We start from the raw sequence: 26,857 nt of genomic DNA, 5'->3' as shown, positions 1-26,857 counted from the left end.
TCTTTAGCTCTACACAGTTGATCTTTATCTATTAGTCCCGAGAGCAACCATGGTAAGGTCCTAACTGAACATGCACTCAAACATCATTCTTCATCACTGCCCATTTAAACAGGGCAGCAATCTGACGACATATGAGCTAATGCCCATTTCTTGGCTGAAAGGTATCTTCTATGTGGCATAAAAATGCTCACGTTGGCTGCTCATCTCCCCATGAGATGCTGCTGGCTGGATAGAAGAATCGGTCATCCCCATACAGTATCCACCGATCTTAGTGAAGGCTCTTTAACTGAGCGCCAATCGATTTGTTATACTGTCACTTGTTATGGCCCCACTTTGGCACATCCAAAATGACCCTTAGACTCTGTTCACACTTATGTCAGGAGATTCCATCAGATTTGAAAGGAAGAATAGCTCAGCATGCAGAATGGTTCTTCCTGTCAAAATGATGGGCACCGCAGTGGAACCCAATGGACTCCGTTATTTTCACTCTTCTGCTCTTGTGATGAAACAGAAAAGGAAGTTTTAATGAAATCTTAAGCTAGGATTAGTGACAGAAAAGAAGGTCTACCCCATAGTCACTATATCTCGCATGTTTCCAATTCTGTAACCACCAATCAATGAGAGACAGCATTTGTAGATATGCATCTACATTTTGACTGGGAAGTTGAAGTGGTAGGACCTCTGTCCCTAATGTATAAAGGGAATGTGTCATCAGAAAATGACCTATTGTTTAAAAGGGGTTAGACATTGGGCGCATATCGCTAGGATATGTCTCCATTGTCCTATAGGTGCGAGTCCCAGCGGATCCACACCTATATCGGGAATGGAGCCCCGTATAGTGGTGGCTGGAGGAGTCCGGTCCGGCCACCAACAAGAGCTCTCCCCATTGAAGTGAAAGGGAGCACACCGAGCATGACCGGCCCCCGCTCCCTATCACTTCTATGGGCCCCGACGGAAATAGCCCAGCCAGCGCTCAGCTATTTTTGGTAGCCCCGTAGAAAATGAATGGAGAGCGGCTGCACATGCGCCTTTCACCACCTCCGTTCTGGATATAGTTGCGGGTTCCAGCGGTCTGAGATGAGAATAATCCTTTAAATATATGACGTTTTCGCACTGGCCATTAGGCCTTGAATATGTCAAGACGTCCTGTTCCTTTGGGCCATAGACACAATAGTCTGGAGGAAATTCATTGACTTGTATGGGGGATTTTTTTTTAGATATGCACCTGTGATCTGTGCAGAGGTTAAGAGGGAGCAGATAAGCTGTAATAGCACCTATTGTGACTGTTGAATCCTAAGTTAATGCATACAGGTACTATCTGTCAATGGAATCCTGCCTGTGATGATAATGAAACGACTGCTGAAAAGGTACATGCACAGAATAGAAAGTCTTGGCATATTTTAGGCCTAGTGGTCTGTGTGAAAACTGCACAATTTTAGGATTAAAAATAAATAAATAGAGGTCCCACAAAAAAAAAAAAAAAAAATCGAAAAATAAAATAAATGAAATCTGTTTAACATATAATAATGAAGTCTTCTGGCAGGTGTGTAATAATTCTGTTCCAAATCTGAACTCATGACACTTTTTTTGAAACCTTTTCTACATCTTACATCATTGCATATTACCTTCCAGAGCTAAACAGAAGCATGTAAGAGTGACAAGTGGGTATCCATGGCTTGTGGCATATTCTCAATGTCAACCGAGAGAAGGCATGGCACAGGGCCAGTGCTGTCGAGAAAAGCCTCCGTAATAGAGTTACTCTCACACTGAATTCTATCAAGATAATAGGACAAGTGGGAGGAAAAGAAATCACATGTGGCCAAGGTTGGCTGCAAATCTCTGAACTAAAAGAGCTTACCGTAGAGAACACAACAGAGATATAAGCAAGAATGAAAGTTTAACTGGAAAATTTGGTAACTTGGCAGCATAAAACTACTGGCAGCCTAGACAACTACTCAGCTGTGTGGATATACACTGCCTGTCCAAAAAATAAGTCGCCACCTGGATTTAACTAAGCAAATAGTTATGAGCCTCCTATTGGATAATTACTGCCTGGGCGATTATCTTTCAGGTGGCAACAAGTTATTTAACCCCAACTGGTGCAATGAGTTGCTTCTCATTTCTTAAACAACCATGTCGAAAGACACATCTCGTGGTCGTGGAAAAGATGTTAGTCTGTTTGAGAAGTGTCAAATTATTGGCATGCATCAAGCAGAGAAAACATCTAAGGAGATTGCAGAAACTACTGAAATTGGGTTAAGAACTGTCCAACGCATTATTAAAAACTGGAACGATAGTGGGGACCCATCATATTCGAGGAAAAAAGCCAGAATGATCGTGATCGGCGATCACTTAAACGTTTGGTGAAATCAAATCGAAGAAAAACAACAGTAGAACTCAGGGCTATGTTTAATAGTGAAAGTAAGAGCATTTCCACACAGACAATGTGAAGGGAACTCAAGGGATTGGGACTGAACAGCTGCGTAGCCGTAAGAAAACCACTAATCAGTGAGGAAAACCAGAAAAAAAGGCTTCAATTTGCTAGGGAGCATAAAGATTGGACTCTGGAGCAATGGAAGAAGGTCATGTGGTCTGAGTCCATATTTACCCTGTTCCAGGGTGATGGGTGCATCAGGGTAAGAAGAGAGGCAGATGAAGTGATGCACCCATCATGCCTAGTGCCTACTGTACAAGCCTGTGAGGGCAGTGCTATGATCTGGAGTTGCTGCAGTTGGTCAGGTCTAGGTTCAGCAACAGTATGTGCTCCAAGAATGAGGTCAGCTGACTACCTGAACATACTGAATGACCAGTGGATTTTTTCTTCCCTGATAGCACGGGCATATTCCAAGATGACAATGCCAGGATTCATCGGGCTCAAATTGTGAAAGAGTGGTTCAGGGAGCATGAGACATCATTTTCACACATGGATTGGCCACCACAAGGTCCAGACCTTACCCCCATTGAGAATCTTTGGGATGTGCTGGAGAAGGCTTTGCGCAGAAGTCAGACTCTACCATCATCAATGCAAGATCTTGGTGAAAAAATTAATGCATCACTGGATGGAAATAAATCTTGTGACATTGCAGAAGCTTATCGAAACAATGCCACAGCGAATGCGTGCCGTAATCAAAGCTAAAGGCGTATTTTTGGTGGCAACTTTTTTTGGGGACAGGCAATGTATTATAGTTTCTATAGAACTTTTTGTATAGTTTGAAGTGTGTTCTTGAGAAGGCTTCTTCTTAAACTACAAAGATATTTAACAACTTTTTTTCCTGGACATCAAAGCATACTTCACCAGGAGTGGAGCTGCCTGACTTTGTGAACAACAATATAGAATATCATATTATTCGCCAAGACGCACCTTTTTCCCCCAAAGTGGGGGAGGGGGGTGTCAGCGTGAGGACATCAGCACTCTCAGTGGCCTCACACTGTGTAAAGTCGGGTCACACCACATCGCGGCAAAAAAACAAAAACAAGAAGAGAATTGAGTCTCAGGAGCGGTGGCGTCAAGAGCAGGAGAGGTAGGTTTTTTTTTGTGTGTGTGTGCTCTGAGCTCTAATTAACATGGGGGTCTGATCTGAGGTCTGAAGGGGGGGGTTATATTCACATTGGTGCTCAGATCTGAGGTCTGATTGGGGGTCTTTTTCACACTGGGGGTCTGACTGGGGCCTTATGAACATTGGGGGTCTGACCTGAGGCCTGAATGGTGTCCTATTAACATTAGGGGTCTGACTTAAAAGCTGATTGGGGGTCTGATCTGAGGACTGATTTGGGTCTTATTAACATTGGGGTCTGATCTGAGGTCTGTTTAACATTGGGGGTCTCTATTGGTGGTCTGATCTGATGTCTAATGAAAAATTATATTTTTTATATTTTCCTCCTCTAAAACCTATGTGCCTCTTATGGGAAAGTCTGTCTTATAGGGCGAAAAATACTTTCCCAGGGCAATATTTTGGTCACTATTTTGCATTAGCATTTGGAAGCTGGAACCAAAGGGGGAACACAGAAGACGAGCAAGAATTTTGTCTGACAAATACTGATAAATAATACAGACTAAAGTGTGAAAATATTCTATTTTCATGGAAAAATAGAAATATTACAGATGTAATCCCTACATCTTAGTACCCTGTCAACACCACCAAGGCCATGACTGGCAGACAGTAATCTCAATACTGTGGTTTAGAGCTAGTGACACAAATTACACCATGAATTGTCCCAAAATGTAGTGCTCACAGCAAACTGTCTCCATGCGAGGACCACAGAGTACCTACAGTGGTACCACCTTGTAGATGTCACATAGTATAATCACAGTTCATTGTGCACACGTAGCTATTGCCTGTATAATACAACATATTTGGCTCCTCCGTCATTCTGAATGCTCTCTATTCTACTACCAATATTAGACAGCAGATGTGAAGTCTAACCCCATAGATGCCGTCCTTGCTATTGACTGCGGCATCTGAGGGGTTAAATGATGACATCATCGCCAATCCCGATCATTATGCCAGGGGGGCCGGTTGTGTTATACAGCCAGCACCCGGCATGTACGTGTATGTGATTTTGCCAGAACCTGGATCTGAATACTTTTATAATTTTATGTCATTAAAAGCTTAGTATAGCCACTGAGCTATTCAATAAAATCTATCTGTATCGCGCCACCTGCTGTTTGCTCTTGTTGTAATTTCTGTGTCCACCTCACTGAGATGAAAGTACATGCTCTGTTCCATCCTTCAACTGCCACCAGCTACAGCAGAAAGAACACAATCCCTGAGAAATTGCACGCCCCCTAAGAAGCCATTTTTTTTAAATTAATTGTGGGATAACCCCCTTTAAGTTGGCAATTCCTTCATAAACTTCTATTAGGAATAACAGAGTAACACCACAACATGGAGTCATAAGAATAGATGCTCCACAATTGTTATTGCATAGGGAATGCAAGTAGTCACTATAATAGAGTGAGCAACATCAACTGAAAATCCCACGCAGGCCCCTAGCTTCCCATGGAACTGGTGTGTCTTTTGTGCAATAGAAAAAATACATAGTGCGCCACTATGTGGACAGGGACTGATGTACGTGGTCACAATGTGGACAGGGACTGATGTACGTGGTCACAATGTGGACAGGGACTGATGTACGTGGTCACAATGTGGACAGGGACTGATGTACGTGGTCACAATGTGGACAGGGACTGATGTACGTGGTCACAATGTGGACAGAGACTAATGTAAGTGGTCACAATCTGTGTATATCTCTGTGAAATATGTGGGTGCTATATAGCCAACATGAAAAATAATAAGAATGCAAATAGTGGTCCGCGATGCACTGGAATGGGTACGCGATCAGCAACAAACAGCCACAGAAAGAACATGTTCTATCTTTTGCAGTGCGGACGCACGGACGCGAAAGCCCACGGAAACGCTTCGCAGTGCTTTGATGAGCTGCTGATCCGTGCCTCTGCTCCAAAAAAAAAAAAAAAAAAAAAAAAAAAGGTGAATTCTTATATTCGGTCAGATTGTGGACCCGTTCAAGTCAATGGGTCCGCATCCGCAGTACTGGGTGCACATGGCCACTGCCTATATATTGCGGGCCAGCCGTTTACGGTCCGCAATACGAGCACTGAGCCAGTGTGCATGAGCCCCAACAAACATAGCGGGTCTTAAAGGGTTAACAACCCAAGCAGTAAATGTTAGTAATTTACTGCTCCAAATTCTTTCCGTTCAGTAGGTTTCCTAATATATGACAGGGATCACTCCCTCCTGAGCATGGTACCCGGGGTCTTGTGTAATGTCTTATAATAGGCGGACAGGACTTAAACGGTTATTGTGGGGGGATTGGTTTATACATCCTGATAAAGATGAAATAAAGGCCTCTTTCCCACGACCGTTTTTTCTGTTCCGTATACAGAACCATTCATTTCAATGGTTCCGCAAAAAAAAAAAACGGAATGTGTTCTGTATGCATTCCGTTTCCGTTCCGTTAAAAGATAGAACATGTCCTATTATTGCCCGCCAATCACGTTTCGTGGCTCCATTCAAGTCAATGGGTCCGCAAAAAAAACAGAACACATACGGAAATGCATCCGTATGTCTTCCGTATCCGTTCTTTTCTGAACCATCTATTGAAAATGTTATGCCCAGCCCAATTTTTTCTATGTAATTAATGTATACTGTATATGCCATACGGAAAAACGGAACCGAAACAACGGAAACAAAAAAACGGATCCGGAAAAAACGGCCCGAAAAACACTAAAAAAGCCATAAGGTCGTGTGAAAGAGGCCAAACTGTTATATTAGGTGTGCACAAATAAACAATTTACTTATTCTGTAAAGTCCTATTCTGATAGATACCGTACAAGTCAACTGAGATATCTGACCACTAAATATGATTACATGAGTCTTCTGGGACTACAATACTGATGGCCTTTCCTCCGGACATACCCTCTGATTAGTGGGGTCTGATTCCCAGCACCCCCGCTGATCAGCTGTTTGAAGAGGCCATAACGCTCCGGTGAGCATTGCGGCCTCTTCCTACACCTGGGTCACATGACTGTACCGGCCAAGTTTGACGGGATTGGCTCACCATCTGATATGTATGGGGTCTCCTGTCTCCAGTGGCCAAGGCCGGGGGACAGAAGAGTCGGGCATGCTGGATTCATAAGCTGGTATAAGAGGTGTCTGGCAGCGGCGTGCACATGCATGCTCGGCCTAGTGTACAGTCCTAATGCTCATTTATCTCATGTGCATGACCGGCTTGCTTTACTTGAACTGGCCACTAAACCATAAAAGGCACCTAGACCATAATGTCCGTTTTCTGTCAACTAATTTCACCGTACAAAAAAGGATCCTCCACAACTTTCCAACCAGTGACTTTTTGTACTGAAACCCCCCGACCAAACCCATCGAAAGCATTTCATCCTTAATCACTTTCCTAAGAGCGTAAGAACTGAAAGCCGGGCAACTACGATACTTTATACCAGTAAATTGGATTACTACCAATTTATCGCTATAAAGACGCAACTTTAAAATTAGCATTATAAAAGGAAAAAGAGACGTCCACATTAAAGGGAAATAGATTGACTCCGAGCGGATAGTTAAAGGCCCCCTGTTAATTTCAAATTATTTTAGTGGCGTATAAAAGGCCAATAGCTGAAAGGGGAGTTGAGCTTTTGGGAGGACTCGCTGACAGGCTGCCGTGATTAAACCCAAAGGCAACAAACTAGCTGATATTTTTGGCTTCAGATTAAGAAAATGTACATCAAGGCTAAGAAACGCGGTTACTGAAAGGCAACGAAATGTAAAGGTTGTTAAGTGAGATGACTGCACTATAAAGCAAGAACATTTTTACAAAAATGATAGAAAATATCATACTGTGTTGTGTATACAGCTTCTATGCAGACGTATGTGTCTCCACGGTAACAGACTACAAACAAACTCTGTTTAGTCTGCTCCTACAGACTTCTATCTTCTCCATCATCTTGTGCGCCAATTTGCGCTCTCTTCTGGTGACTGTATCCGGCATACTACGTACAGCAATTTTTGTCCAACCAAAAGCAGGTATGTGTGTCAGAAAGCGGTTGGTTCCCCGTCGGATCCCATTATAGTGAATAGGGATCGGGCGGTACACAGTGGTATCCTCCATGTTCCCCCTCTGGAGCAGACTGCCGGAGTTCACAGCGCACAGCATATAGGTAGAAATGTACGTTGAAGCTCACGGACCCTATGACAAAATCTGGACCAGCGGTCCCCCCACTTACCATGTGTCATTTATAATAATGGTGTCTTCAAATGTAGCAGGGTCCTCTCAGGCACCAGGACCCAAGTGTGACTGTGACCTCTGCTCTCCCTATAGCAACGCGCCTGTGTACAGACATTAGGGTTCCTACTAATGGACGGTTGAAGAAGCCAAATGTAACAGTGGAAAACCACGGTGGTCCCTACATGAGGAGCAGGCCCATGTGTTTACATGTAGCATACCTGATCCGTCGACAAAAGTCGATAAGATCAGAAATGCATAATATCAGGTATTTTAAAGGGACACACTGAACACCACAGCCAATACAACTGCAAAGCTGATGTCAGTATGTACTGCAGGTGACCACTGGGCGGAAGCTGGCTGCCACAGTCACATGACAGTCAGTAGGGCCCATGTGACCCTAGGAAGGGGAAGTTTAAAAAGTAGGTGTGGGCCTCTATCTGTTAAGCTGGAATTACATACACTGTAAGTGATTGCTGCATGTAAATGGACTTCTCACCTCCACTGATGAGCAGGCAGTTATCGGGAATGAACAGTCCCAATAATTGCCTGCCAGGTCGTGCTTTCCGAATCCAGCATTATTGTAAACCATATCAAGCTGGAAAACCTCTTTAACTGCTTTATTACACTTCTTGAGGTAAAACACGGAGACGCATGTACTGACGCCATGGTTACACTGTGACCAGTTGTTTCTGATGCTTTCCCCACACTGTCACACAGTTATCAGGAATGAACAGTCCGCATCAATCTGTCCGTCCCGTTTCATCCACAAAAATATAGAACATTATATTATTGTCCACATTACGGACAAGGATAGGACTGTTCTATTATAGGCCGGATGTTCCGTTCCGCAGTACGCGTAATGCACACGCAATTTGTGGACTGCAAAACAGGCAACGGTCAAGTGCATGAGCCCTTAGGAGTCCATGCCTTTCCTAGGACAGCCTCCCTCCACTACTCATGGGCTGTTATGGGTGCAACACATTTACTACTACTATTACAAATGGAGGAAAGGAGACCAGAGTGGTGTGAGCTGCACCAAATCTATTATCTATGTCTACAACCGCACTCAGATGTTACTTTGTACAACCTGGTTCTTGCAACATTATTTAAAAATGTGACTTTTGTGTTTAAATTTCACAACATTTTCAGTATCTTGTTTGGCTCTGCATGAAACATCCTGGTTTCCATCCAGAAGCTGAAAACCTATTGATATCTTTGGTCACTCTCACACAGTCAGCGATTGTGAGCCAAAGCCAGGACTGGAGACTACACAGACATAAGGATTGGAATAAGGGCTCATGCACACAAACTTATTTTTTTTCTTTCCATTATTTCCGTTCTGTTTTTTAACAGGTCCGTATGTGGAACCACCGTCTCACAAATGCTTTGCAAGAACGGATCCGTCTGTCCGTTTGTCATACAATTTTTTTCACATTTTTTGCAGTCTGAGCATGCGAAGACCGGAAGGATGGATCCGGTATTGCAGTATTTTTAATGCCAGATCTGGCACTAATACATCTCAATGTAAATTAATGCCGGATCCGGCATTCTGGCAAGTGTTCCGGAATTTTGGACGGAGATAAAACCGCAGCATGCTGCAGTATCATCTCCATCCTCAAATGGTAAAAAGACTGAACTGAAGACATCCTGAACGGATTACTCTCCATTCAGAATGCATTAGGATAAAACTGATCAGTTCTTTTCCGGTATACAGCCCCTAGGACAGAACTCTGTGCCGGAAAAGAATAACGCTAGTGTGACAGTACCCTAAATCTGCCCAATTGTTTAGGGCTCTTTCACACCTGCATTGTTCTGTTCCGGCATAGAGTTCCGTCGTCGGGGCTCTATGCCAGAAGAATCCTGATCAGTTTTATCCTAAATTCCTAATGCATTCTGAATGGAGTGAAATCCGTTCAGGATGCATCAGGATGTCTTCAGTTCCGGAACGGAACGTTTTTTGGCCGGAGAAAATACCGCAGCATGCTGCGCTTTTTGCTCCGGCCAAAAATCCTGAAGACTTGCCGCAAGGCTGGATCCGGAATTAATGCCCATTGAAAGGCATTGATCCGGATCCGGCCTTAAGCTAAACGTCGTTTCGGCGCATTGCCGGATCCGACGTTTAGCTTTTTCTGAATGGTTACCATGGCTGCCGGGACGCTAAAGTCCTGGCAGCCATGGTAAAGTGTAGCGGGGGAGCAGTATACTTACCGTCCGTGCGGCTAACGGGGCGCTCCGGAGTGACGTCAGGGCACCCCACGCGCATGAATGACGTGATCGCATGGCACGTCATCCATGCGCATGGGGCGCTCTTACGTCACTCTGGAGCGCCCCGGGAGCCGCGCGGACTGTAAGTACACCGCTCCCCACTACTACTATGGCAACCAAGACTTTAATAGCATCCTAGCTGCCACAGTAACACTGAAAGAATTTTGAAGACGGATCCGTCTTCAAATGCTTTCAGTACACTTGCGTTTTTCCGGATCCGGCGTGTAATTCCGGCAAGTGGAGTACACGCCGGATCCGGACAACGCAAGTGTGAAAGAGGCCTAACTGCGGATTGCCTAGACTGGACATAAGGATACGTTTGCTCGTAGCAGATTTGTTGCAGAAATGTATCTGCCCTATTCCTCTGAACCAGGGATTACAGAAATCAGGGGAGTAACTATAATTCATAGGGCCCCATAGCAGAATAAGAAGGGGCCCCAACACCTAGCAGAAATTAACGTATAAAACACAAGTTTTGCTGAATATTTCCCCAAAAAAATACATATCAATCTGCTCATCTCCTCCTGCTCTATAACCTGTTGCCTGCAGATGGAGCTGCATTTCGTGGTGTCAAGTTCCCTTTAAGAAAAGATCAAATAGATTCTTACTATAGTAGAATAGTAATAAAACATCCAGCTGTTGGTTAAGTGCCTACTGTAAAGGAGGAGACAATGAGGCAGCGGCCGCATCACTTACACTGGATCTCAGTAATTAATAAGAAGTTGAAAGCAGAGATAACACGTAGCAGGAATCACAACCTACCAGATCGGCACTTGATGATATCGCTGAACTCATTGTTCTGTTCTCCATCAGATCTGTCCATCTGTGCCCCGACATTGGCCATTTTTCAGATTCCAGGGACTTTCTTTAAACTTTCTCGTACTTTACAGAAAGATATCAGTGGGCATGTAACTGAGCGGAGTGGCTGACCAGGGGGTGGAACCTGAAAGAGATGGATCTGTATGAGCTATGGGAAGCTATACACTTGTGGTTTTTCACAGTCACACAGATCAGTACATTTTTGGGGTAATTTAACAAACTGGTGTAAAGTAGAACTGGCTTAGTTGCCCATGGCAACCAGATTCTACCTTTAATTTGTCAAAGGAGCTGTCAAACATGAAAGGTGGAATCTGATAGGTTGCTATCGGCAACTAAGCCAGTTCTACTTTACACCAGTTTGACAAATGACCCCTTTGTGTATCCATATACCCTGCTAAATGGACGTATAGGTGAAAATTAACACAGTATTAGCCAATTTTGAAAAATCACTGCGGTTTTTGTAGCTTTTTTATCAGGCATTTTGTGGAGTTTTTAGCGCATGTGTTAACCTCTTGCCGCCGCAGCCTTTTTCCAGTTCTGCATTTTGGTTTTTACTCCCTGCCTTCCAAAAGCCATAGATATACTTTCCCATTCACACAGGTTTAGGCCTCATGCACACAAACGTATTTTCATTCCGTGTCCATTCCCTTTTTCTTTGCGGACCGTATGCGGAACCATTCATTACAATGGGTCAGCAAAAAAAAAACAGAAGGTAATCCGTGTGCATTTCCGTTTGTCCGTATTTCCGTTCCGCCAAAAAATAGAACATGTCCTATTATTGTCCGCATTACGGACAAGGATAGAACTGTTAGATTAGGAACCAGCTGTTCTGTTCTGCAAAATACAGAATGCACACGGACATTATCCGTATTTTTTACAGGTCTGTTTTTTGCAGACCGCAAAATACATACGGTCGTGTGAATAAGCCTTTAGGAGGGCTTATTTTCTGCGGGACAAGTTGTACTTCCTAATGGCACCATATAATATTTCACATGATGTACTGGGAAGCTGTAAAAATTATTACCGGCTGGAACTGTAAAAAAACAAAAACTGTAAACAATAAATAAATAAATAAATAAATAAATAAATGCAATTGCGCCATGGGTTTTGTTTTTACGGTGTTCACTGTGCAGTTTCTTCCTGAGAAGCGATCTGTAGTTTTTATTGATACTATTTTGGGCTATATATGACTTTTTATTCAATTTTTTTTTCCATGACAACGTACACAACAGTTCTTTTATTATTTTTATATGTAAAACAGGGAAAGGGGGGTGATTTTTAACTTAATTTTATTTCCACTAAGGGACTTGAACGTGAGATCATTAGATCTCTTCTTCTGTAGACTAAAATGGCTTACCAATACAGTTTATGGGAAAATCTCAGTCTTCCGATTAAAGAGGTTTTGCAGCCTTTTTTATGCGCTCATTGTAGTGGACAAAATCAATGGTGCTCTGTAGCTCCAGTGCTGACATCCAGCAACGGAGCTACACAGAACAGCTGATCTCTATCCGGAGAACTGGCCTTCATTTAAAAAAGGCTGGACAACCCCTTCAAGTCCGACCACAGGAACTTCACTATGGCAGGCTTCTGGCTGTCATAGAGACTGAGCGGCTTCTGCAATCTTGTCGCGGAAAGAGAAAGAGGGGCGTCACTGAGACCAGCCTGTTCCCGGTAAATGACTGCTCAGGTGCTGCGGTCACCAATTGACCATGGCGTCTGAAGAGTTAAATTGTAGTGATCAGGGATCTCCTTGATCACACTGCCGGCCTGTGTCCGCTGCGTAAAATAGCAGACACCCTATAGCAGCGGTATCTGCTCAACTTTTGAACAGGCACTGTCTTTAAAGACCCAGAATCCATGTCAAGAAGGGGTTAATGGTGGGGGGGTTGTTTAGTTTTTTAAAGCCTTATATTTTTAGATGGGAAAATCACTTTCTCTGGATGAAAAAAAATACATTGGTAAAAAAAAAGCCATGCAAAAAAACACCAGACCTAGAGCATGCTCTGATTTAAAGGGGTTGTTCTGGTTCAGAGCTGAACCTGGACATAACCACATCTTCACTCATTTAGCCAGTATGAGTGCAGCATCGGAACATTTTTTGCGCCGATGCTCCTCCATGCCTTACACTACACCGCGCAGGGCAAGGGCTTTTTCTTTACTACCGGTGACATACAGGTAGAGTCAGATCCATAAATATTGGGACATGGACACAATTCTAACATTTTTGGCTCTATACACCACCACAATGGATTTGAAGTGAAACAAACAAGATGTGCTTTACCTGCAGACTGTCAGCTTTAATTTGAGGGTATTTACATCCAAATCAGGTGAACGGTGCAGGAATTACAACCGTTTGCATATGTGCCTCCCACTTGTTAAGGGACCAAAAGTAATGGGACTGAATAATAATCATAAATCAAACTTTCACTTTTTAATACTTGGTTGCAAATCCTTTGCAGTCAATTACAGCCTGAAGTCTGGAACGCATAGACATCACCAGACGCTGGGTTTCATCCCTGGTGATGCTCTGCCAGGCCTCTACTGCAACTGTATTCAGTTCCTGCTTGTTCTTGGGGCATTTTCCCTTCAGTTTTGTCTTCAGCAAGTGAAATGCATGCTCAATCGGATTCAGGTCAGGTGATTGACTTGGCCATTGCATAACATTCCACTTCTTTCCCGTTAAAAACTCTTTGGTTTCTTTTGCAGTATGCTTTGGGTCATTGTCCATCTGCACTGTGAAGCGCCGTCCAATGAGTTCTGAAGCATTTGGCTGAATATGAGCAGATAATATTGCCTGAAACACTTCAGAATTCATCCTGCTGCTTTTGTCAGCAGTCACATCATCAATAAATACAAGAGAACCAGTTCCATTGGCAGCCATACATGCCCACGCCATGACACTACCACCACTATGCTTCATGGATGAGGTGGTATGCTTAGGATCATGAGCAGTTCCTTTCCTTCCCCATACTCTTCTCTTCCCTTCCCATCACTCTGGTACAAGTTGGTCTTGGTCTCATCTGTCCATAGGATGTTCTTCCAGAACTGTAAAGGCTTTTTTAGATGTCGTTTGGCAAACTCTAATCTGGCCTTCCTGTTTTTGAGGCTCACCAATGGTTTACATCTTGTGGTGAACCCTCTGTATTCACTCTGGTGAAGTCTTCTCTTGATTGTTGACTTTGACACACATACACCTACCTCCTGGAGAGTGTTCTTGACCTGGCCAACTGTTGTGAAGGGTGTTTTCTTCACCAGGGAAAGAATTCTTCGGTCATCCACCACAGTTGTTTTCCGTGGTCTTCAGGGTCTTTTGGTGTTGCTGAGCTCACCAGTGCGTTCCTTCTTTTTAAGGATGTTCCAAACAGTTGTTTTGGCCACACCTAATGTTTTTGCTATCTCTCTGATGGGTTTGTTTTGTTTTTTCAGCCTAATGATGGCTTGCTTCACTGATAGTGACAGCTCTTTGGATCTCATCTTGAGAGTTGACAGCAACAGATTCCAAATGCAAATCGCACACTTGAAATGAACTCTGGACCTTTTATCTGCTCATTGTAATTGGGATAATGACGGAATAACACACACCTGGCCATGGAACAGCTGAGAAGCCAATTGTCCCATTACTTTTGGTCCCTTAACAAGCGTGAGGCACATATGCAAACTGGTGTAATTCCTACACCGTTCATCTGATTTGGATGTAAATACCCTAAAATTAAAGCTGACAGTCTGCAGTTAAAGCACATCTTGTTTGTTTCATTTCAAATCCATTGTGGTGGTAACAAAAAGGAAACTTGACCCAGCACTTGTGGGATAGTTGCTTCAACTTTATTGGTGAAAATCAATCACATAGAGTTAGTTATGATTAAGACCGAGAAGTGGTCGAAACGCGTTAACTGAACAGTTGCCAGTGTGCAGAGGGGTCCACTGTATGCGATGATTGATTTTCACCAATAAAGTTGGAGCAACTATTCCACAAGTGATGGATCAAGTTTCCTTTTTGTTGCCAATACAAGACCGACCTGGTTGGATCCGCGCGCTGGGAATACGACACATAGGGTGAGCTGGATTTGTTGTTTGTATCTCCATTGTGGTGGTGTATAGAGACAAAAATGTTAGAATTGTGTCGATGTCCCAATGGTTATGGACCCGACGGTATGTTAGGCAGAAACTTTCACCTAGCAGTGATCCCGGTGATATCACCGGCACGAATGGACGGTCTTATTGCGTTGCCCTAAGCTGTTTTAGAGACTAGGGCAGCACTATAGACCGCCCATTTCTGCCGGTGACATCACTGGGATCACTGATAGGCGGAAGTCTCCACCTAGAATAGTGAGGAAGTAAACAAAACAGATCTGGCCCTTCGCGATGCAGTGCAGGACAAGGGGGAGCATCATAGCAAGAAAGGCTCCATACATGCTAAAGGCTCATGTACACGAACGTATTTTCTTTCCCTGTCCGTTCCGTTCTTTTTGCGGACTGTATGCTGAACTTTTTATTTCAATGGGTCCGCAAAAAAAAAAAAAAAAAACGGTAGTTACTCTGTGTGCGTCCATTTCCGAATTTCCGTTCCGCCAAAAAATAGAACATGTCCTATTATTGTCCGCCTTACGGACAAGGATAGTACTGTTCTATTACGGGCCAGCAGTTCCGTTCCGAAAAATACGGAATGCACGCGGATGTCGTCCGCATTTTTTGAAGATCCGTTTTTTGCGGACCGCATAATACATACAGTCGTGTGCAAGAGGCCTAAATTAGTGAAGATGAGGTTATGTCCGAGTTCAGCTCTGACATAAGAGAAAAAGCCACTGACCCAAAAAAAAACACACCTCATGTGTCCAAAGCGCTGCTACAAAAATGCAGGTTTGTGAATCATTTCCACATTCACACATCCGTGTCCGTGATGACATCAGTGACAAGACGGCCAGTGGTTCATCTGTGAAGGAACCGTGTTTGGTCCTTGCATCATCCGGATTCCACAGACATTGCTCAGCTGAAAATGAATTTAAAAGCTTCTCCTAGCAACGATCCATGAAACACGGACGAAACACGGATGCCATTGTGTTTTTTTTCACAGACCAACTGACTATAATGGGCATGATGGATCTGTAGACACGGACAAAAATAGGAACGCTTCGGTGGTGTAACCGCAAACGCCTGGATTGTGGTAAAACACGGATGTGTGAATACACACATTAAAATTAATGGGTTCATGTGCTGTCTGTGGAGAACACGGAAAGCACACATCTGCGATTCACTGATATCTAAATAAGGCCTCATGCACAAGACCCTAGTTTGAGTCCGCATCTGTATGTCTGTTCCGCAGCCCCCCAAAAAAGATAGAACATGTCCTTTTCTTGTCCGTTTTGCGGACCAGAATAGGCATTGTTACAATGGGTCCACAACAAAAACGGATGCAACACAAACGTCACGCAGACGTCATCCGTATTTTTTGTGGATCTGCGTTTTGTGGATCTGCAAAATACATACGGTCTTGTGAATGCACCCTAATGCCTGAAATCTCAGTGATTTATCCGTGAAGATGTCCGTGAAGGATCCATGTTAGGTCCATATGTTGATTGTTTGCTCTCCGTGTGCCATCCATGTTTCACGGACACTGTACAGCTGTAAATTCATTTTCATAGCCTCTCCTCCTAATGGTCCATGAAAAACGGATGGCATTCGTGTTTTTCACGACCCATAGACTATAATGGGCATGATGAGGAGAATGCTTCCGTACTAAAACCACAACCCACGGACCGTGCTAAAACACGGATGTGTGACTGAATGGGTAGGTGTGCTGTCCGTGGAGAACATGTACAGAACATGTCCGTGAATCTCTGACGTGTGAATGACGCATAAGCCCTAACATTTGGGGCTGGTGATTTACATTTCCTACGGCAGGTTATTAAAATGGCAAGAATAGATTTGGTTAATTATCATGGGTAATTGCTTACGGTAATTACCACTGGTAATTGCTAAACATTTGCCTGCAGTATGTTTTATACTTTAGTACAGTACGTTTTATAGGGCCAAGTAGATTTTTTATTTTTTAGTAAATCTAAAGTCTAAAAACATTTCTTAAAAAGAAGTTTCAAAATTCACTTTTCATCTGAAAAGGATCTAAATATAGAAATTCCAGGGGGCTGCCTATAATTAATACTGACTGTCCACTCCTAGCTTTATTTTGGGAGCTGAAGCGTAGAAAGCTTCAGATTACTTGGCCAGGAGGATCTTGGAGAAAGGGAGAGGTTCCTGCTATACTTTCTTGGAACCTTTCTGCTATACAGTTTATTGACGGATCGAGGCTACTTGGCCTGGAACCTGCAGCAATCGTGGAGGACAGGGGATTATGGAAAGCGGTGGCCTACAGCCAGCACTGTTGTCAGACTTCTCTGTTGTGCAAGAAATCTATCAAATGTTGCACACTTTCTGTGAAATTTGTAGAATTTTAGGCTACCACAACACGCGTTAATGTGTGACGGCAAGTCTCAGAAAAGTGCGCCCAAAAACACTCATCCAACTGGGTGTCAGGCGACTATATTAGAGCTGTCTGTTGGCTGTAAAAACATCTCAGAAGAGTCACATGCAGGTCACATGTCACACGTGACTTACATTGTGGTCTACGATGGCAAAGTTGAGTGCGACTTGTGACCACAAATCAAGTTGGGCTGCAGTAACCCAACACGGCCATTACACAGCTGATGGAGCTTTCTCCTTCTGCGCCCCCCCCCCCCCTCAGTGGCAGCTGTTTGGTGCCAGACCCCTGTCCGCTAAATACAGACACCTTCCATGTGCTCACTCCCATCACCAGAAATGACTATTCTTGTCCGAAAAACAAAAATAGGACATGTTCTATCATTTGTGGAACGGACATACAGTTGACATCCATGGGTTGTCCCCTTTTTTTTAACGGACCGATAGAAATGAACGGGTGTGCACGAGGCCTTAGGGTGGATTCACACATAGGTTTTTAGACTTTTGCTCTTTTCTTTCTGCTTTTGTGGTAAATATGCCAGCTCCAGATGTTATCTGTGGGAAATATAAAATACAGGACATACAAAGCACTGCTTCAGAGTTTTTCTTTCATTTTATTTAGCGGTATTTATATGCGCCAGATATCGCCCTTTGCCTTGTAAAAGGTGAAACCTGCACTGAAAATCCGTGCAAACAATTGACACAAAGCAGTTTTCAAAATAAGCTCCGCAGGTCATTCTCTTCATGGAAAGAGATTCCGAAAAGCTCCTCTACTTTGCTGGTCATGTACTAAGCCTCATTCACATGTCCGTGCTCAAATCCGTAAAAAGGTGGTCAGTGGTGCCTCCTTGCAGATGTGCATGAAAGATTTGTGTCCGTTTTTACTGTTCGTGTGTAGAGTTGACCGAACTTGTGTTTTAAGTTTGGCGTCTAAAGTTCGGGTTATCGAAGTATCCCGTTATGGATTCCGCTACCACGGACCATAACGGAATTTAGAAATCCATAACAGGATACTTCGATAACCCGAACTTTAGACGCCAAACTTATAAACACAAGTTCGCTCAACACTATTCGTGTGCCATCCTTGTTTCACGGACACTGTGCAGCTGAAAACAATTTTAAAAGCATCTCTACCTAACAAGCTGTGAAACACGGACGGCACCTGACCTGTAGACTATAAGGTGTGTGATGGATCTGTGAATACGGACAAATTGAGCATGCTGCCGCGCTAAAACCACGGACCCACGGAATGAGGACGTGTGCTGTCTGTGGAGAACACATACAGCACATGCATGTGGAACACTGACGCTGTGAATGAAGCTTTACGCATGTAATACACGCAGCAGTGCGTATACCGTTACACATATTGGAAGCGCTGACCAGCACCCGATGGTTACGCATACCGTGAAACCTTCCAACCAGCACTGGTGTCCTTCTATAAAGCGGTGAGCACTAGGGACGCGGTGCCATCTGTAGGACCACACCATTGCCTGGGACACCTCGGTCATTCTCAGATCGGTTTTTAACTTTTTACCTCAGGTAACAATGTGTAACCATATGGCGCACCTTTATCCTTACAAGCCTCATCTGTCACCAATCAGAACCTCCTGACTTTCCTTCATGTGTTGTGTAATGTTAGGCGGCTCCTGCTCCTCCCCACTGCCATCCATTACCCCCTAAACATGGCTGGGCACAGGTCTGTGTGAATGGCACATTGCTGGACAGGACTATCAGTCACAGGAGACACATGACTGGATCACACATGGAGGGATGACCTTCTTTCCTGCCAAAATAAGGAACTACCAGAGCAAGGACTGCAGAGAGCACCTAGTAAATCATGTCCCGGTGCAGGGAGCACTCACCTCCCGCTGCAGGGAGCACCCACCTCCCGGTGCAGGGAGAACCCCCCTCCCGGTGCAGGGAGCACCCCCCTCCCGGTGCAGGGAGCACCCACCTCCCGCTGCAGGGAGCACCCACCTCCCGCTGCAGGGAGCACCCACCTCCCGGTGCAGGGAGAACCCCCCTCCCGGTGCAGGAAGCACCCCCCTCCCGGTGCAGGGAGCACCCCCCTCCCGGTGCAGGGAGCACCCCCCTCCCGCTGCAGGGAGCACCCACCTCCCGGTGCAGGGAGCACCCACCTCCCGCTGCAGGGAGCACCCACCTCCCGCTGCAGGGAGCACCCACCTCCCGCTGCAGGGAGCACCCACCTCCCGCTGCAGGGAGCACCCCCCTCCCGGTGCAGGGAGCACTCACCTCCCGCTGCAGGGAGCACTCAGACTCTCCACTGACATGAATTATTCAGCACTGTAATCTTACCTGGGAAGAGTCTCCGGCACAATGTGCAGTCACCTCCTAGGATCGGCGACAGCACCCAGAGGCACTGAGATCCCAGCGATCTAGTGGGGGGGATCCACTCACAACATCCCGGATTCCTTCCTGTGAGAGAAGTCTTACTTTTTACAGCTGCTCCTCCCTTTTACTTGGCACAGCAGGAAAAAAAACTTGCAGCTGTCCGCTTACAGGAAAGAGTTAACTTTTCCTGTGCCGGTGAAGATTTCCAGCGATCCACACGATCCTGCGCTCGCTCGTAGGATCCGGCGATCACCCTCTGTGGCCGATCTTTCCCTCCGATATAAGTTGCATGGGTCTCCTGCGGCCGTCCTGTGCGCTCGGGGCACTCTCCCAACTTTGTACTCCAGGTTCACCGCCGTAGTTCACTAGGACGGCGGCGCGGTCGGCTGCGACGAAACCGAGAGAACGTGGCACAGACTTGTCACGTCCCCGCCCACTCCGAATACATGGCCCTTCAGTGTGTACAGTGGGATGGGAGGCCGGCGTGCGCCATCTGCTGGACGACTCGTGTATGACCCTACTGTACCTTTATTGGTATAGCGCCACCATATTCCGCAGCGCTTTACCATTCAGAGGGATCAAACATGCAGAAATTAAAACACTAGGAATGAGAGCCCTGCTCACAAGAGCTTACACTCTGTGAATAAATATAACCCAGATAAACATGTTGCCAGTGCACAAGAGGTTCTGGACCCTTAAAGAAGAATTATATTAACCCTTTTCAGCCCTGGAGGATTTTCCACTTTTGTGTCTCCATTTTTACTTCCCAGATCCATAACATTTATGTTTCTGCTCGCACAGCCCTATGAGGGCTTGTTTTTGTGCCGGACAAGTTGTACTTTCTAATGGGTCCATATAAAGGGGTTATCCAGCCCCTATAATGACCTCTCCAATGCCCGGGCACCTCGTATACCCCGCTCCCCGGCACCCGCATCACTCAGGATCCCAGCAGGCCACCGCTGCATCTCCCCGTCGCTCAGACCAAAACATCCGGCGACGGGGGAGCCGCCAATAGCAGGCCGCGAAGATAACCAGCCGCCCTGCATCGCGGGTGACACTGCGGAGGCTGGTTCCCGTTGTAGCCTGCTATTGGCTGCTCCCCCCGTTGCCGGATGTTTTGATCCATGCGACTGGGAGATGCAGCGGCGGTTGTGCAGGGATCTGGAGTGACGCGGGTGCCGGAGAGCAGGTAAGTATATTGTATACGAGGAGGGGTCATTATAGGGGTTGGATAACCCCCTTAATATTGCATGCTATGTAGTGGGAAGCCGGAAAAAATTCCAAATGGGTTAAATTTTTGCAGCGTTTCCTGGGAAGCAAAACTAAGGCTACTTTCACACTAGCATTTTTGTTTTCCGGTATTGAGTTCCGTCACAGGAGCTCAATACCGGAAAAAAAATGATCAGTTTTATCCTAAGGCCTGATGCACATAAACTTTTTTTTCGCCGTTTTTTGTGTTCCGTATACGGTCCGTATAAGAAAAACATTCATTGGTTCCGCAAAAAAAAATGAATGTGTTCCGTATGCATTCCGTTTCCGTATTTTCGTTTTTCCGTTCTATTGAAAGATAGAACATGTTCTATTATTGCCCGCAAATCACGTTCCGTGGCTCCATTCAAGTCAATGGGTCCGCAAAAAAAAGGAACACATATGGAAATGCATCCGTATGTCTTCCGTATCCATTCCGTTTTTGGCGGAACCATCTATTGAAAATTTTATGCCCAGCCCAATATTTTCTATGTAATTACTGTATATGGCATATGGAAAAACGTAACGAAAAAACATAACAGAAACGGAAACGGAACAACGGTTCTATGAAAAACAGACCGCAAAACACTGAAAAAGTCATACGGTCGTGTGCAATAAGACTAATGCATTCTGAATGGACAGCATTCCGTTCAGGATGTCTTCAGTTCAGTCCCTCTTACGTTTTTTGGCCGGAGATAATACCGCAGCATGCTGCAGTTTTCTCTCCGGCCCCAAGTGTTCTGGCAAAACGGATCCATTCTTTCCGTCCGTGCATGCGCAGACAATTAAATCTGTGAAAAAAAGAAATACCGGGTCCGTTTTTCCAGATGACAACTGGACGGATGGATCCGGTATTGCAATGCATTTGTGAGACGGATCCGCATCTGGATCCGTCTCACAAATGCATCTGTTTGCATCCAGACTGCCAGATCCAGCAGGCAGTTCCGGTGACGGAACTGCCTGCCGGAATCCTCTGCCATAAGTGTGAAAGTAGCCTCACCCGTTCCTTTCATTCTCCATATCAGTACAGAGATACCGTATACATATATATATAATTTTTTTCTTCTTCTTGTGTTTTAATACAGTTTAAAAAACTTTGGAAAAAATTAGTTTTTTTCTATGGCCATATTTTGACCCCCTAACTTTTTTTTATAGTTATGTCTATGGAGCTGTGGGAGGGCTCACTTTTTGTGGTGCGATCTGTAGTTTTCATTAATAACATTTTGGGGTGTGCATAACCTTTTGATTATTTTTTATTAAATTTTTTAGGAGGTGAACAACGAACAAAATGACAAATCAGCAATTTTCGGGGTTTTTTCCGCTACGGTATTCACCGTACGGTGTAAATAAGTTTATATTTTAATATTTGGGCCATTTTGGGATGCAGCGATGCCTAAATTACTATAATATGCAATCATTAGGCCTCTTTCACACAAGCGAGTTTTCCGCTCGGGGGCAATGTGTGACGTGAACGCACAGCACCCGCACTGAATCCTGACCTATACATTTCAATGGATCTGTGTACATTAGTTCTGCGTTGCGTGAAAAAACGCAGCATGTTCTATAGGCTACATGCACACGACCGTATGTGTTTTGCGGTCCACAAATTGCGGATCCACCCAAAAAAATTATGATATCCGTATAACATCCGTTTTTGTCTTTTTGCGGATCCATTGTAACAATGCCTAAAACGGACAAGAATAGGACATGTTCTATTTTTTTTGCGGGGCTACGGAACGGACATACTGATGCGGACAGCACACGGTGTGCTGTCCGCATTTTTTGCAGACCCATTGAAATGAATGGGTCCGCATCCTATGCGCAAAAAAAACGAATGGACATGGAAGCAAACAACATTCGTGTGCATGTAGCCTTAGGCCTCTTTTACACGGGCGTCCCAGATGCGGGAAACCCACGCGGGTGCACACGCAATTTCAGTCAGTTTTGACTACGATTGTGTTGCGTTGTTCAGTTTTAGGTGTTCTGTAGATTTTATTATTTTCCCTTCTAACATGGTTATAAAGGAAAATAATAGCATTCTTAATACAGAATGCATAGTACAATAGGGCTGGAGGGGTTAAAAAAAAATAAAAAAATTAACTCACCTCATCCACCTGATCGCGCCGCCGGCATCGTCTTCTTTCAGGACCTGCGAAAGGACCTTTGATGACGTAATCTACACAGCTGATAGTCCTACTGAATAGACTGTTAGAATTTGTATTATGGCAAGAAAAAAGCAGCTAAGTAAAGAAAAACGAGTGGCCATCATTACTTTAAGAAATGAAGGTCAGTCAGTCCGAAAAATTGGGAAAACTTTGAAAGTGTCCCCAAGTGCAGTCACAAAAACCATCAAGCGCTACAAAGAAACTGGCTCACATGCGGACCGCCCCAGGAAAGGAAGACCAAGAGTCACCTCTGCTGTGGAGGATAAGTTCAGCCTCAGAAATCGCAGGTTAACAGCAGCTCAGATTAGAGACCAGGTCAATGCCACACAGAGTTCTAGCAGCAGACACATCTCTAGAACAACTGTTAAGAGGAGACTGTGTGAATCAGGTCTTCATGGTAGAATATCTGCTAGGAAACCACTGCTAAGGACAGGCAACAAGCAGAAGAGACTTGTTTGGGCTAAAGAACACAAGGAATGGACATTAGACCAGTGGAAATCTGTGCTTTGGTCTGATGAGTCCAAATTTGAGATCTTTGGTTCCAACCACCTTGTCTTTGTGCGAAGCAGAAAAGGTGAACGGATGGACTCTACATGCCTGGTTCCCACCGTGAAGCATGGAGGAGGAGGTGTGATGGTGTGGGGGTGCTTTGCTGGTGACACGGTTGGGGATTTATTCAAAATTGAAGGCATACTGAACCAGCATGGCTACCACAGCATCTTGCAGCGGCATGCTATTCCATCCGGTTTAGTTGGACCATCATTTACTTTTCAACAGGACAATGACCCCAAACACATCTCCAGGCTGTGTAAGGGCTATTTGACCATGAAGGAGAGTGATGGGGTGCTGCGCCAGATGACCTGACCTCCACAGTCACCGGACCTGAACCCAATCGAGATGGTTTGGGGTGAGCTGGACCGCAGAGTAAAGGCAAAAGGGCCAACAAGTGCTAAGCATCTCTGGGAACTCCTTCAAGACTGTTGGAAGACCATTTCAAGTGACTACCTCTTGAAGCTCATCAAGAGAATGCCAAGAGTGTGCAAAGCAGTAATCAAAGCAAAAGGTGGCTACTTTGAAGAACCTAGAATATGACATATTTTTAGTTGTTTCACACTTTTTTGTTATGTATATAATTCCACATGTGTTAATTCATAGTTTTGATGCCTTCAGTGTGAATCTACAATTTTCATAGTCATGAAAATAAATAAAACTCTGAAATAAGAAGGTGTGTCCAAACTTTTGGTCTGTACTGTATATCGAGTCTTTGTTCAGCGGCCGTGTTGTTTCAATTCCGCGGTGAAACTGGCGTCTCACGTGATGCTCCGTCACGTGACTTGTGTATCGAGGCTTGTGGTTCTGTCACGTGATGTCTCGGGAGGGTGTTGAATGTAGCGAGGAGAAATCTTTCTTAATCCTGTAAACCTTTTTAAATATCGCAAACACTGTGTACGGGTAGTGGTGGGTAGTTGCGATCTCTAATTATGCCAGACGCGTTTCAAGGTCTTCTAACCTCTTCCTCAGTGGCCATACTGAGAGTCTCATCTACCCTCCATTTATACCCTTTTCTTAAAGGAACCCACCAGAACCTGATATGGATCTCTTAACCCCTTTAGGACACAGCCTTATTTCACCTTAAGGACTAGGCCATTTTTTGCAAATCTGACCAGTGTCACTTTAAGTGGTGATAACTTTAAAACGCTTTGACTTATCCAGGCCATTCTGAGATTGTTTTTTTTTTTTTTTGTCACATATTGCACTTCATGACACTGGTAAAATGAAGTAAAAAATAATAATTTTTATTTATTAAAAAATACCAAATTTACCAAAAAATTGTAAAAAAATTGCAAATTTCCAAGTTTCAATTTCTCTACTTCTATAATACATAGTAATACCTCCAAAAATAGTTATTACTTTACATTCCCCATATGTCTACTTCATGTTTGGATCATTTTTGGAATTATATTTTATTTTTTGGGGATGTTACAAGGCTTAGAAGTTTAGAAGCAAATCTTGAAATTTTTCTGAAATTTTCAAAAACCCAATTTTTAGGGACCAGTTCAGGTCTGAAGTCACTTTGCAAGGCTTACATAATAGAAACCACCCAAAAATGACCCCATTCTAGAAACTACACCCCTCAAGGTATTCAAAACTGATTTTACAAACTTTGTTAACCCTTTAGGTGTTCCACAAGGATTAATGAAAAATAGAGATACAATTTAAAAATTTAACTTTTTTGGCAGATTTTTTGATATATTTTTTTTCAGTTACAAAGCAAGGGTTAACAGCCAAACAAAACTCAATATTTATGGCCCTGATTCTTTAGTTTACCGAAACACCCCATATATGGTCGTAAACTACTGTACGGGCACACGGCAGGGTGCAGAAGGAAAGGAATGCCATATGGTTTTTGGAAGGCAGATTTTGCTGGACTGTTTTTTTCTTTTTACAACATGTCACATTTGAAGCCCCCCTGATGCAACCCTACAGTAGAAACTCCATAAAAATGATCCAATTTTAGAAACTACAGGATAGGGTATCAGTTTTGTTGGTACTAGTTTAGGGTACATATGATTTTTGGTTGCTCTATATTACACTTTTTGTGAGGCAAGGTAACAAATAGCTGTTTTGGCACCATTTTTATTTTTTGTTATTTACAACATTCATCTGACAGGTTAGATCATTGTGGTATTTGTATAGACCAGGTTGTCATGGATGCGGCGATACCTAATATGTATACTTTTTTATGTAAGTTTTGCACAATGATTTCTTTTTTGAAACCCAAAAAATCATGTTTTAATGTTTCCATAGTCTGAGAGCCATAATTTTTTAAGTTTTTGGGCGATTACCTTGGGTAGGGGAGGATTTTTGCGGGATGAGATGACGGTTTGATTTGCACTATTTTGGGGTGTGTGTGACTTTTTGATCGCTTGCTATTATACTTTTTGTGATGTAAGGTGACAAAAAAATAGTTTTTTTTTACACCATTTTTATTTTACGGTATTCACTTGAGGGGTTAGGTCATGTGATATTTTTATAGAGCAAGTTATTACGGACGCTGCGATACTTAATATGTATACTTTTTTTATTATTTATGTAAGTTTTACACAATGATTTCATATTTGAAGCAAAAAAAATCATGTTTTAGTGTTTATATAGTCTGAGAGCCATAATCTTTTCAGTTTTTGGGAGATTACCTTGGGTAGGGTATGATTTTTGCGGGATGAGATGACGATTTGATTGGCACTATTTTGGGGGTGCGTGTGACTTTTTGATCACTTGCTATTACACTTTTTGTGATGTAAGGTGACAAAAAATTGTTTATTTAGCACAGGTTTTTTTTACATTTTTTACGGTGTTCCTCTGAGGGGTTAGGTCATGTGCTATTTTTATAGAGCCGGTCGATACAGATGCGGCGATACCTAATATGTATACTTTTTTTATTTATGTAAGTTTTACACAATAATATAATTTTTGAAACAAAAATAAATCATGTTTTAGTGTCCCATATTCTGAGAGCCATAGTTTTTTCAGTTTTTTGGGCGATTATCTTAGGTAGGGTCTCATTTTTTTGTGGGATGAGATGACGGTTTCATTGGCACTATTTTGGGGTGCATATGATTTTTTAAACGCTTGCTATTACACTTTTTGTGATGTAAGCTTACAAAAAAATTGTTTATTTAGCACAGTTTTTATTTTTTATTTTTTACGGTGTTCATCTGAGGGGTTAGGTCATATGATATTTTTATAGAGCTGGTCGATACGGACACGGCGATACCTAATAT

General features: G+C 43.7%; 1 protein-coding gene across 5 annotated transcripts in view; it reads right to left on the bottom strand.

Moving 5' to 3' along the window:
* The window catches only part of LOC122934420 (utrophin-like), a 616,199-nt gene extending 596,144 nt beyond the window's left edge, over positions 1-20,055 (bottom strand). For all 5 annotated transcript variants that reach the window (XM_044289868.1, XM_044289864.1, XM_044289866.1 and 2 more), the window contains exons 1-2: positions 19,627-20,055; positions 10,783-10,963 (exon numbers count right to left, since the gene is read on the bottom strand). In XM_044289868.1, coding sequence (XP_044145803.1) covers positions 10,783-10,864 — 82 coding nt within the window. In that variant the 5' untranslated portion in view covers positions 10,865-10,963; positions 19,627-20,055. The remainder of the gene's footprint in view (positions 1-10,782; positions 10,964-19,626) is intronic.
* Between the last annotated feature and the right edge of the window lie 6,802 nt (positions 20,056-26,857).

This window comes from Bufo gargarizans, chromosome 4 (assembly GCF_014858855.1).
Source record: "Bufo gargarizans isolate SCDJY-AF-19 chromosome 4, ASM1485885v1, whole genome shotgun sequence".
Lineage (NCBI taxonomy): Eukaryota > Metazoa > Chordata > Amphibia > Anura > Bufonidae > Bufo > Bufo gargarizans.
Note: the sequence above shows the minus strand (reverse complement) of the source record. Positions and strands in the feature narration are given on the sequence as shown.